The 12,925-nt window shown below is 40.1% G+C and overlaps 2 protein-coding genes and 1 pseudogene across 2 annotated transcripts; all 3 read right to left on the reverse strand.

Annotated features, from left to right (window-relative positions):
* Positions 1 to 550: 550 nt before the first annotated feature.
* LOC144666746 (octopamine receptor beta-1R-like) lies at positions 551 to 1,716 on the reverse strand. Its single transcript, XM_078528128.1, has one exon. It carries the CDS (start codon positions 1,714 to 1,716, stop codon positions 736 to 738), a length of 981 nt encoding a protein of 326 aa, XP_078384254.1. The 3' UTR covers positions 551 to 735.
* Positions 1,717 to 7,182: 5,466 nt separating this feature from the next.
* LOC144665049 (octopamine receptor beta-1R-like) lies at positions 7,183 to 8,307 on the reverse strand. The gene has a single exon (XM_078526229.1). It carries the CDS (start codon positions 8,305 to 8,307, stop codon positions 7,183 to 7,185), a length of 1,125 nt encoding a protein of 374 aa, XP_078382355.1.
* Positions 8,308 to 10,968: 2,661 nt separating this feature from the next.
* On the reverse strand, positions 10,969 to 12,032 carry LOC144665050 (octopamine receptor beta-1R-like; annotated as a pseudogene).
* Between the last annotated feature and the right edge of the window lie 893 nt (positions 12,033 to 12,925).

Below are 12,925 nucleotides of genomic sequence, written 5' to 3' on the forward strand. Positions count from 1 at the left end.
TGCAAAGATATTTTCATTGATTGTAACAATGTTTTAAGATATTAGAAAATGACTTTTCAGACAAGCACTAAGACATTTTTTTTTTAATTCAAATGTTCAATTACCATACTATTGGGGACCGCCCTCGTAAAAACGCCGCCCCGAATAAACGCCGCACTCGAATCATGAAAAATTTAATAAACGCCGCGGCGTTTAATCGAATAAATACGGTAAACAAAACCAGTAAAATAAGGTAATGTTTCGGCGCGCAAAACACACGCGTTTCTAATGTTGCCATGAGAATTTTAGAAATTTAAGTAAAAATAATTTTGAGTTTTACTATTTTTCGCATCGATGGTAAGAGCTTAATTCTAAAAGTCTTTGGTTATCAGTAATTTAACTGCTAAGTCATAAGTTGTAGGAAACCGACTCTCAGGGCTTTTCCTGAACATTACATTATCGATCTATAACCCTATATTTTACTGAAGCGCTTACATTGAAACAGACAATTTCTTCCTTGATTTTTTTTACATTGTAACAGTCACCCGTGCATACCTGTGTGGTGGGACCTTTTTGTGCTGATTCGTTTTAGCTGGATTCAGTCATTCAGTGATCTCTTGAATCGGAGAAGGGCGACTTCCCTTGAAATTCCATTCAGTTCGTCCTGTGCTCCCATAAAATTGTTTCTTTTAATCCTGGACGTTACCTGTGGTGCTGTTGGTCTTGCAGTGGAGGCTCCTGTGCCGAGGTTGGCTCTTATATGTGAAGTTGTTCATACCAATCTCGTTGTTGATGGTGTCGTTTAAGGCTTCCACAGACTCCCATCCGCCTAAACACATTCTTTACCGCGGCTCGAAAGTCTCTTTTACGGATGGAATAGATGATCGGGTTGCACAAGGTACTGAAGAAAAAAATTAGTGGGGTAACGAGTGTAAACTCAGCTGGGACTTCGCTGCTCTTGAGAAACTGGCGGCAGATGCCCACTGTCCAGGAGGGAAGAAAGCACACCATAAACGCCACGATAATAATGCAAACATCGACAGCTGCCTTCCGTTCGCTCCTTCTCCTTGACATCTCTTGCAACTGGTTGACAGACATATTAGAACCGGCTAGCTCCCCCACTTGAATTACGTTTTGCTGCAGAGCTTGTGCTGCCTTAAAGACCGACCAGTTCAGGAACACGGTTATCAGAAGAGGCACTACAAGGGTGAGAATGGCCAAGAACGCTGTATTCCTTGCAACAAAATCACTGTGTACTGCCCACCCCTGTTCGCAAGAGAACACTTCTGGATTGTAGACAAACTGTCCCATTCCAACGAACGGACCGATGGACAACGGGATCGGTGCTACCCAGATGCAAATCATTAACACCACTCTGCTCTTGGTAATCGTACCATCGTACGTCATAGGGGATTTGACGATGGCGCTGTATCGCTCGTAAGACACGGCTATCAGATGAAGAACTGTGTTAAAGTAGAAGTATCTCACAAAGAATGGATTGAGATAACACATTGTTTGGCCGTACAGCCATCTTTCTTGTGCAATGCTTGCGATGCGGAATGAGTTTCCGAGAACTAAAAGGAGAAAATCTGACGCTGCGAGGCTGGCGAGTAAAATATATCGCATGACGTGAAATCTTCTTTCCAGAGCAATCGTCACTATTACCAACAAGTTTGCAGGAAGACCGATGGCCTCGACAAGAGCATGGAATGCTGCAATGACCTGCGGGAAAACCATTCTTAAATCGAAATCGCAGCGACAAGCGTGTCGCTCGCTTTCAGGACTGTTTATGAAGCTGTAAAGTCTCGGTTTTTGCTTTTTTAATGAGTTATTTCCTGCTCGAAGTACTGTACGTCATTGCCCTCTTTAAAATGAAGATCTTGAGATGTAAATTAGAACAATAAATGGGAAATAAAAAATATGTTGAACAACATACAGTAATTTGCTGCCTTTGGATATTTTGCCCATTAGATTATGTTTGTAATTTAATGGTACACTATAAAGGCAAGTCATATCTTTTAGACCTTCTTTGATAAAGAAAAACTTTACTGATTTTGGCTCGAGATTAAGAAATGAATAAACAATTTATTTTGTTTCATTTTCCCTTAGACTCGGAACCCAGTTAGAATTTGAATGTATTAAAATTAGCCTATTCACGAAGAATGGCTGGCTTCCAGTTCATTTCACAGCTAAGGGAAACCGACATCTGCACAGTGTTTGGTGGGAGGGGGGGGACGCCGGGCCCGGGGCCCCGACGAGCGCCCCGAGGGGCGCGGGCGACGAGAGCGGGCGGCGGGGGTGGAGGGGGGGCCGGCGGGGCCGGGGGGCGACCCAGAGCGGGAGGGGGGAGGAGGGGGGGCGGGGCAGAAACGGAAGGGGGGGGGGGGCGGCCGGACGAGACGCAACAAGAGGGGGAGCACCCGAGGGGGGAAAAGAGTCAAACAACATATGCTTTGGTGCAAGAAAATAATACGTTACCGTTTTACTGAAGAGTTTTAGAATTAAGTATTTGTGAGCAACTTGCAAATTTTTAAAAAATTATGTTAATAGGGTTTAGAGCCACCTCAACCTAACACCAAACACTTAAAACAACACCGTCGTTTGTTTGAATCATATGAAACCGATTTTTTCCGCTTTTCTTCTGTGAACGGAGAAACTTAAAAATAAAGGAAAAAATTATTAAAAAAATATATAAACACGAAAAGTTACCACGAAGTCTTGAACTGTGTTTATCAAGCTAGACAAAACCTAAACTTTCATTTAAAGTTTACCGGCTGTAGCTATATTCTGTTAACAGTCCCGTTTAAATTATAAAAACCTATAGAGTAGTCTCTCACTGGCAGGTGGCTTCAAAAATAAAAATCATCTTTCTCCTATTAACAATGTCAATCCATTGCCCAGTTGCCTGGTTACGAGAATATGAGGAAAATCTTGAAATGCTGCCTTGATGCAGCACCGGCAACTGAACTTGAGAAATTGGGAATGAAAAGGTTTGAGTTGAAAAACTGGAGAAAAAAAGGAAGAAATATATATATATAGACGCTTTGAAATTAATCTGCTTTAGCATAGATCCACTGAGCCGTCTCACAGTACTAGTTTTGAGCCGAAACATAAAGAATACGAGACCGAGAAACGTTATCATTGTAAAATTAAACCAATTTTTGTTTTATTACATGATGAGACGAAATTGAAATATACAATATTTGTGCTCTATTTCAGAGTCATAATCGTGTAATACTAAATTTTTCAAGTCAGAGGCAGCTTATATATAGCAAGGTATAACCAGACAAGTTATGATATTACGTAATAAAGGGAAATTGCGTAATCACTGAAAAGATCTAGTTCATTTATAAAGAGTTTGATGCCTTCATTGATGCTTGGCTACAATTTCGTAAATAGAAAGCTCAAGGAACGTAATTTGTCATCACGGTCAATGACCTCAGCTGTTCTAGAGTGCGAGCAGTCTCCCCCTTCCTCTAAAATCCGTGGAACGAACACGAAGAACGAGCGAGATCGAGCGGCGAGTAGCGGGCGGGGGCTTTCTAGATCTCCCATTGTTTCTTTTTAAACAGAGTGTTTCTGTCAATGAACTGTCCGCTGATAGCTGACCCGCTAAAAGTCTGATGTTCATACTGACAAATATTAGCCCGAGAGGCGAATTTTCGATGGCTAAATTTTAATATTTTAAGAACATCAATTTTTCAAGGGGCAACTATCAGACCGATAGTTCCGAGACAAAATCACGATTAGACCTTCGTCTTTTTTGTTCACCACTAACTTTTCTTCCGAAAGCCCATTCGAAAACGAACTTCTTGAAAAACGTTTTTAACTTTTTAGGGTGAAAAACTTGAAAGCCTAAAATGTGAAAAAAATATATATGATGCATATCAATTACTTTTTCGTTTGTAGGCCTGCTTGTTTTTTTTTAAAAAAAACATTTCACGGAAGAGTCTACTTATCCGGGTATTTTCTTTGCGTGGGCACTATGGGGTGGTAGTGTCTCCCCGCTTATGAACCATATCGCGTCACGTGAACAATCTAAACCAATCAGGATCGGAGAAAATTTAGTGGTGAACTACCTTTAATCGCTGATAGAAGGGAGACTTATTCTTGATTTTTGGCTTAAAAGTACATAAAATTGTAGGTTCTGAACTGCAATCCTTTAGAGTTATAAGTAACTACTATTAAAATACAATTACACTACTCGCCCTCGTTTTCTATTAGCGATGGTCAACTCGGCTGCGCTTTGTTGTTTACTCGCTCAAAGAAAACGAGGGCGAGTAGTGTAATTGTTAAATGTAACTTTTTTTTTACAATGTTGAAAAGTACCTTCACGACCTCACAAAAAGGTTTACATACCAAGTGTATAATATATGGTTAGGTAAGACTAATTAGACAAGATGATAAAAGCAACTCTTCTGTTTTAAGAAACGCAACGGTACACTTTCTAAATATCATTAGTATAATTTGCAGAGGTGAATTCAATTCTGATTGGTCGAGAAGCTCGGACTATGTCGCATTATTCACCGCGCTAGGCGGTGAATATGGCATCTCAAGGTTTGGCTACTAAGCCATGCCACGTTTGCCACCCAGGCCAGTGAACATGGCGGCATTTGGTGAATGAAAATTTCTCTCATTTAAAAGAAATCACTCCAAGTCCTGGATATTTAAAACATTAGCAATTTTGCAAATTAACTGCCAAGGCTTTTGGACCGAAAATATTTTCAAGGAATGGTTTTCAAGGTATTAGAATTGATCGTAAACATGGTGGTTTTGTATGGAGGGGCATTCTGGACAAAAATGCAATTAGATCGTGACCTCCATTCAATTATATCGTAGGAGTTATTCCATTGGATCATACCTTCGTCATTCGTTCGTACCCCTATGTCATTGGATCGTACTCCTATGCTATTGGATCGTACCCCTATGCCATTCGATCGTACTCATGACATTAGTTCGTACCCCTAGTATGTCATTGGATCGTACCCCTATGCTATTCGATCATACTCCTATGCCATTCCATCGTACTCATGACATTAATTCGTACTCCTATGTCATTGGATCGTACTCCTATGCCATTCGATCGTACATTACATTTAACTGTACCACCGAGGAAGCAACATGCCATTAGATCGTAACTTTGTCAGCGGTTATGCGAGAGAATTCAAGCCTCGATTTCATGTTCATGTGGCGACACATGACTTACTATTACATGACGTACAGACACAGGTTCTAGTGGAGTCATCTAATTATCATCTAATTATGTCTCAAGACACTCCAAATTCGTCAAGGGATAATAATGGCCTTCTAGTAGGCTTTTGTACATTATGCTTTTGTTTCCCCACTAAAATGCTCCACTTTAATGCTCCATTTTCCCCACTAAAATGCTCGGTCTCCCCCAAAAAAGTCGCTAAAATGCTCGGATAATGCTCATTATGCAAACGGTTTTTCTAAATTAATCCCAAAGTTTTTAACGAAGGTGTTGACTGTTAACACTTGCAAAAATGTACAAGTGTTGCAAGTAACATAATCCTCGAAATCATCTACAAGGCTTAGTACAGAAAGTAGTTGACTATCTCTAGAAAGTTATTTGTAGTTGAATTTTGAGTTTTAGTCTTCATTTTCTTTAAAAAAATTAATTTCTTTTTTTTTTCTCGGGAAAAAAAATCAATTTTCCGAAAAAATGCCACTAAAATGCTCGAATAGTGCTCAATGCTTTTGCTTCACTAAAATGCTCGAAAAAATGCTAGCACAATGTACAAAAGCCTACCTTCTAGAAAGGACAACATCTCTTTTGAAAACAGTGCTAAACGAGCTGGAATCGTCGTCGAGCGATCTACCGTCGAGCACTAGCAACACACAGAACACACAGACAACCGCGACCGCGGCCGACGATTTCAGGTAAGCGCTTGCACGCTATATAATTTCGGCAATTCTGTTACACGCAAACAAATAAAGCATTGAAATCACTTGATAATGGTTTCGAACCATAGAAAAACATAAAGCAAATACTGGGAAGCCACAATGAAGAGCGGATGGTCAAAATTGATGTTGACCTTCTTGGAGCGCCATTTTTAATTTCAGCTCGAATTCCAAGCCATACGTCATGTAATAGTAAGTCATGTGTCGTCACATGAACATGAAGTCGAGGCTTGATTTATCTCGCTAACCGCTGACAAAGTTACGATCAAATGGCACAGGAGTACGATCGAATGGCATAGGGGTACGATCCAATGACATAGGAGTACGAACGAATGTCATGAGTACGATCGAATGTCATGAGTACGATCGAATGGCACAGGAGTACGATCGAATGGCACAGGGGTACGATCCAATGACATAGGAGTACGAACGAATGTCATGAGTAGTATCGAATGTCATGAGTACGATCGAATGGCACAGGGGGGGGAGTACGATGGGGGTTTTTTTACGAATGTCATGAGTACGATCGAATGGCACAGGAGTACGATCGAATGGCATAGGGGTACGATCCAATGACATAAGAGTACGAACGAATGTCATGAGTACGATCGAATGGCATAGGAGTATGATCCAATGGCATAACTCTTACGATATAATTGAATGGAGGTCATGATCTAATTGCATTTTTGTCCAGAATGCCCCTCCATAGTTTTGGAGACCGCACGCTGCCATGTACTCAGGCAGATCGATATTGGCAAAACATTATTTAGTTCTCTTCTCACCGGAGCTAGTAATTTCGAGAGGATTCACACAATTGCTCAGAAGTCATGATCACCAACGATTAAACAAAGGGACAAGATATCTATCTTTTTGTAGAGTTTGTTTTGTTACGTTTTATTGCTAAAACTTGAGTGTAAATTACGATTTCAATCGATGAATTAAACTGGTTTACACGTATGCAAGCGAGCACTCGTATTTGTTGTTTTCGTGTTTTCTATTGTTATTTTGCAGTTCTTGATATTCATTTCTGAAAATTATACTAAAACAATTATTCACCTCAGGCTCAGTGATTATTGTTGAATAATCCCCTCGACTTCGTCTCGGGGATTATTCAACAATAATCACTTCGCCTTCGGCGAATAATTGTTAAATATTTTCGCTGAGTGCTTACAATATAACAGACATGTGCAATTTTTTCTTAATATTTTACATAGAAACAGTCACCCGTGCATACCTGTGCGGTGGGACCTTATTGTGCTGTTTCGTTTTAGCTGGACACAGTCATTCAGTGATCTCTGGAATTGGAGAAAGGCGACTCCTCTGGAAAGTCAGTTCATATCGTCCTGTGCTCCTATCTAATCTTTCATCAAAACCCTGGGTAACCTGTGGTGCTGTTGGTCTTGCAGTGGCGGTTTCTGTGCCGTGGCTGGCTCTGAATGCGGAGTTGTTCATGCCAATCTCGTTACTGATGGTGTTGTTAAGGCTTCCAAAGACTCCCATCCGCCTGAACACATTCTTTACCCCGGCACGAAATTCCCTTTTCCGGATGGAATAGATGATCGGGTTGCACAGGGCACTTGCGTGAAAGATAGCATTGGTACCAAGTACAAGCTTGGCTGGAACGTAAAGATTCTTCAAGTGACGGCAGATTCCTACAATCCAAGCGGGAAGAAAGCACACCATAAACGCCGCGATGATGATGCAAACATCGACAGCTGCCTTCCGTTCGCTCCTTCTTCTTGACATCTCTTGCATCTGGTTTACAGACGTGTCAGAACCGTCAAGGCTTCCGACTTGTACTGGGTTTTGCAGCAGCTCTTTTGCCGCCTTGAAGACCGACCAGTTGAGGAGCAAGATTATCAGGAAGGGAACAACGAAGGTGAGAACGGTAAAAAACACTATGTTCTTTGCAGCAAAATCACGGTGAACTGCCAGTTGTTCGCAAGAGAAGACTTCTGGATTGTAGACATACTGCCCCCAACCGACAAACGGACCGATGGACAACGGGATCGGTGCTACCCAGATGAAAATCATTAACACCACTCTGCTCTTGGTAATCGTACCATCGTACGTCATTGGGGATTTGACGATGGCGCTGTATCGCTCGTAAGACACGGCCATCACGTGAAGAACTGTGTTAATGTAGAAGTATAGCACAAAAAATGAATTGAGAAAACACATTGTTTTGCCGTACAGCCATCTTTCTTGTGCAGTGCTGGCGATGAGAAATGAGTTTGCAAAAACTAAAAAGAGAAAGTCTGACGCTGCGAGGCTGGCGAGTAGAATATACCGCATCTCATGAAATCTTCTTTCCAAGGCGATCGTCATTATTACCAGTAGATTCATGGGAAGACCGATCACGTCCAGAAGACCACGAAACCCTGCAATGACCTGCGAGAAAACCATTCTTAAATGGAAATCACAACGAGAAGTGTCTCGCTTGCTTTCAGGACAGTTACTGCAGCCAAAAAGTCTCGGGTTTTGCCCTTTTTCCTATCTGCGTTTACATGTACAGGAGACGGATGTGCGCAGGCAAACGTTCTGCACGTCAATAGTCTTTTTGAAAACATCTAAGGTGTAAATTGGAAGTCTTAGAATGACCCGATATGGAAACGCTTTTACTTTCAGTCATTGTGAGGAATAACAAAAGATAATCAAACGTTTTTCTAAGGTGATAATAAATTTCCGTCAATGTTTTCTGCGTTGAAATCGTGCGTCAAAAATCTCTGGTTCAAAGAATCACAAGGGAAATATGTTGCATAACTATGCTGCCTTTTGACGTTTTGCTGCGGATTATGTGTGTAATCTAATGGTAAAAGTAAAGAAAGTCACAAATCTTAGGTCTACTCAGTGGCATATATCACAACTTTTATCTTGGCTCGAGGATAAGAGATGGGTAAACAATTCTATATTGTTTCATTTCATTTAGACTCGGAACCATAAGCGTTTGTTAGAATTTGAATGTATCGAAATTAGCCTATTCAACTGAAAAGAATAACTTTGAGAATAGCTTGAAATCTAGTCTAATTCCAGCGTTCCAATCTTCTCTTCAATTTTTTCGTTCCCCTCAGACTCGGAACTTTTAGAAATTTTGTAAGAGAAATAAGCGTACTTAGAAGAGTTAGAATTCTAATGTCTAGAGATGAGCCTGTTTAAGAAGAATGAATTCCATTTTCTGGCACTCGTGTTCAGTAAAGGAAAATGACATCTGCAAAAAATGTAAATGTGTTCTTCATGACATGCAGTCTGCGTTATTAAGCTTTTGTATAAGATGGAAACTAAAGCCTTTGAATTGACGCCAAACATTTAAAAAACAATGATAAAAACCCGAGAAAATTAAGTGGGCACGAACGAAACTTTTAGAGTGACCTGAAATGTGTATGTACAAAACCCGAGATTTGAACGAATATCCACGTGCTAAATTTTGTTTAAGAAAGTTTGAATATTCAAAAAGAGGTTTAAAAAACTTCTCAAAAGGACAGGTGGCTTCAGAAGTTGAAAATCAAATTTCTCATAACACTGTCAATTCAGGTCACAGGTGCAAGGTGAGGAGAAGAAAGAAAATAATCAGGTTGAGGTATGTCATATTGTCATTATGAAGTCTCGGCAACTGGAAAAGAGAATTGATATTTTGAAATTGGAAATAAAAAGATTTATTGAGTCGTGTGGAAAGCTCATTTAATTTACTGCAATGCTTAAAAAAAACCACAATTGTTAGGGTCCCGTGTTTCGCTTGCTTTCAGGACTGTTTCTGTGCTATAGGTTAGTTCTCTTATTTTCAAACATCTCAGGTGTGAATTGGAATTAGCGAATTCTAAGCCAGATATAGAAACGCTTTTACTTTGAAATTGACGAGGAATCACAAAACTTTGGAAGGATTTCAGTTATCGACTAACATTTAATTTCCTGATCTTGGGAGATGTTTCCTTTTTAAGTGATAATGATTTCCCTTCAAATGTTTTCTGCGTTGAAATCGTGTGACAAAAAGTTTGGGTCCAGAAGCCGGAATCATGATCTGAGCGAAATACGTTAAACAACTGTGTTGCCTTTTGATATTTTGCAGTAGATTATGCTTGTCATCTAGTGGAAACCATATGTTTTAGACGTGCTTAAAGCTATTAATACTTTATATTTTTTCCAGCTGTCAATGGCCTTCTTGAAGAATGATTAAAATAACCTAAAAAAACATTCGTGTCATTTATATTATTCTTCAAAGGTCACAGGCTGCAGCCGAAACAAGTTTTCAACCAGAGAGCGTTTTCAGTTTTTACAATACTGTGAAATTAGTAATACAAAACAACAGTGAAATACTTGTTCGTTCGTTCGTTTGTTTGTTTTGTTCTGTCTGTCGTTCGTTCGTTTTTTCTTTCGTTCGTTCGTTTTTTCGTTCGTTCGTTTATTCGTTCGTTCGTTCGTTCTTTCTTTCGTTTGTTCGTTCGTTCGTTCGTTCACTCGCTCGCTCGCTCGCTCGCTCGTTCGTTCGTTCGTTCGTTCGATAGTTCGTTCGTTCGTTCGTTCGTTCGTTAGTTGTTCGTTCGTTCGTTCGTTCGTTCGTTCGTTAGTTAGTTCGTTCTTTCGCCAGTTCCTTTGTTCGTTTACAATGGCTCGCCAATCGGCTCGCCATTGTAACCGCCCATACAGATCTTCCGCTCATATTTTATCTACTACTTATTATATGCTTACAATTATACACATTTTTTGTTATTATACTATTTTAAAAGTTTGAGAATGGAGGCCAAAGCCTCATTTAGTAAACATTTTCAGTGCTGAACATCAGTGGTCAATAGATTCGGTCGATATTTAAAAGATAAATTTGATGTGGATCCCTGCAAAATACCCAGGGCAAAAAAAAAATAATGAAATCTTAAAGAGAATTTAAGATCACTTCAAGAAAAATTGAGGAAAGTCTATGTACAAGAAAGAGATTATACAATACCACGCCAAGTTAATATCGAAACAGCCGAGATCATTAAATGTGGCCATTGTTCGTTGATCGATATTTGATCGTGTTCTGTTCAGTCAAGTTCAAATGTGTAAAAGTTACTCCAGTTGTTACAGACCTCTTGCTTACAAATGTTCGTCTGTCCTGATGATATGGAGCGAGTTTTGCTGTGCGATGCTTGGATCAGTTTCTGCACGAAGTCTGGCCGGTATTCTTGGATTATTTGCGTGAATCTCCCATTCATTGATGTCGTTCGAACTTCTGCAAACCCCCATCCGTTTAAATACTTTCTTAACACCGGTTCGGAATTCTCTTTTACGGACGGAATAGATGATCGGGTTACACAACGACCTGACAAAGAAGATGCAAGTTGTAGATAGAATCACCTCTGCTGGAACTTTCGTGCTCTTGACAAACTGACGGCAAATACCAGTAATCCAGCCAGGAAGAAAGCAAACCAAAAACGCTGCAATAATAATGCTGACATCGACAGCTGCCTTCCGCTCTCTCATTCTCCTTGACATCTCTCGCTGTTGGCTTCCAGATCCGCTAGGGGCTCCCACTTCGACCGTGGCTACTGCGTTTCTCTGAAGAATATTCGCTGTCTTGAAGACTCTCCAGTTTAGAAACACGATAATCAGAAAGGGCACAGCAAAGGAAATGAGCGCGAGAAAGACTATGTTTCCAGCGGCGGGACGGCTCTGTACCGACCATCCTTGCTCGCAGAAGAACACTTCTGGGTTGTAAACGTAATTTCCAAAACCGAGAAATGGACCGATGGAAAATGGAATCGGGACTACCCAGATGATAGCAATAGACGCCACTCTGGACTTGGTAATCGTACCATCGTACGTCATATAGGGGATTTGACGATGGCGCTGTATCGCTCGTAAGACACGGCTATCAGATGAAGAACTGTGTTAAAGTAGAAGTATCTTACGAAGAATGGGTTAAGATAACACATCGTTTGGCCATATAACCATCTTTCTTGTGCTATGCTTGCGATGCGGAATGAGTTTGTGAGGATCAAACAGAGAATGTCTGATGCTGCGAGGCTGGCGAGTAGAATATACCGCATCACATGAAATCTCCTTTCCAAGGCGACAGTCATTATTACCAGTAAATTTCCAGGAAGACCGATCACATTGAAAAGCCCGTGGAACACTGCAATGACTTGGGTAAAAACCATGTTCGATTTGAAAATGTTTCGAAAGGACGTCTAACGTGTTTCTGGTGTAAGAGTCTGACAGCGTCTATGTTGACTAAGAAAAACAGTTGTTAATTTATACGAAAGATACGTTTGTACTTTTCTTTTACGAAACACAATGGGCGGAAACTGAGATGAAATGAACTTTAAAAGAATTTAAATTTCTACACGTACATGTGCAACAAGCCTTTTGTAAGGCATGAACAGTCTTTATACGAACAAATGTGAATTAATTCTTGAGCCATGCTTTGCGTCGAGTTTCGATAAAAGTACAACAATTCCACATACATCACATGAGTCAGTTCCAAAATCAAAACAATTTAAGTATATCATTCTTCCTTTACTACATTTACAAAAAAATACATGATAACTTTTTACGTTTCTTAAAACGTTTTTAACGTTACTTTTGTGGGCGTATAATCTCCGTGAAGTTTATTTAACAAACGCACAGATGTTATTGTAAATTAAATTGGAACAACCAGTTATGTCATATATTACAAGTCAAACTAATTAGGGAAGAGTCGAGATTTTATTGGCCTGAAATTTTCTATACAAAGGAAGACGTCAAGTGGTACTTTACAAAAACACTGAGCATGTTTTGACAATCGGTGTCATGGGTGAATTTTCACGTGGTGTATCGTCATAATAGGTAACAGCTGTAAGCCAATCAAAACACACGTAGCATGCATCTTCAGTTATTTCACAAAATTATCGGACGTCAGACTATTAACAGAGGGAACAATGCAAGTTTTCAGCACCTCGAAATTTTGTGTGGGGAAAAGATGTCAAACGACATATGCTTTGGTAGAAGAAAATCAAAGGTTGTCGTTTTATTGAAGAGTTTCATTATTAAGCATTTGCGAGCAACTTGCAAT

The sequence above is a fragment of the Oculina patagonica genome, chromosome 9 (assembly GCF_052425735.1).
Source record: "Oculina patagonica isolate OP01 chromosome 9, crgOcupat, whole genome shotgun sequence".
Lineage (NCBI taxonomy): Eukaryota > Metazoa > Cnidaria > Anthozoa > Scleractinia > Oculinidae > Oculina > Oculina patagonica.

Excerpts from the sequence above, each read along its gene's own strand:
- LOC144666746 (XM_078528128.1), bottom strand. The coding sequence starts at position 1,716 with ATGGTTTTCCCGCAGGTCATTGCAGCATTCCATGCTCTTGTCGAGGCC.
- LOC144665049 (XM_078526229.1), bottom strand. The coding sequence starts at position 8,307 with ATGGTTTTCTCGCAGGTCATTGCAGGGTTTCGTGGTCTTCTGGACGTG.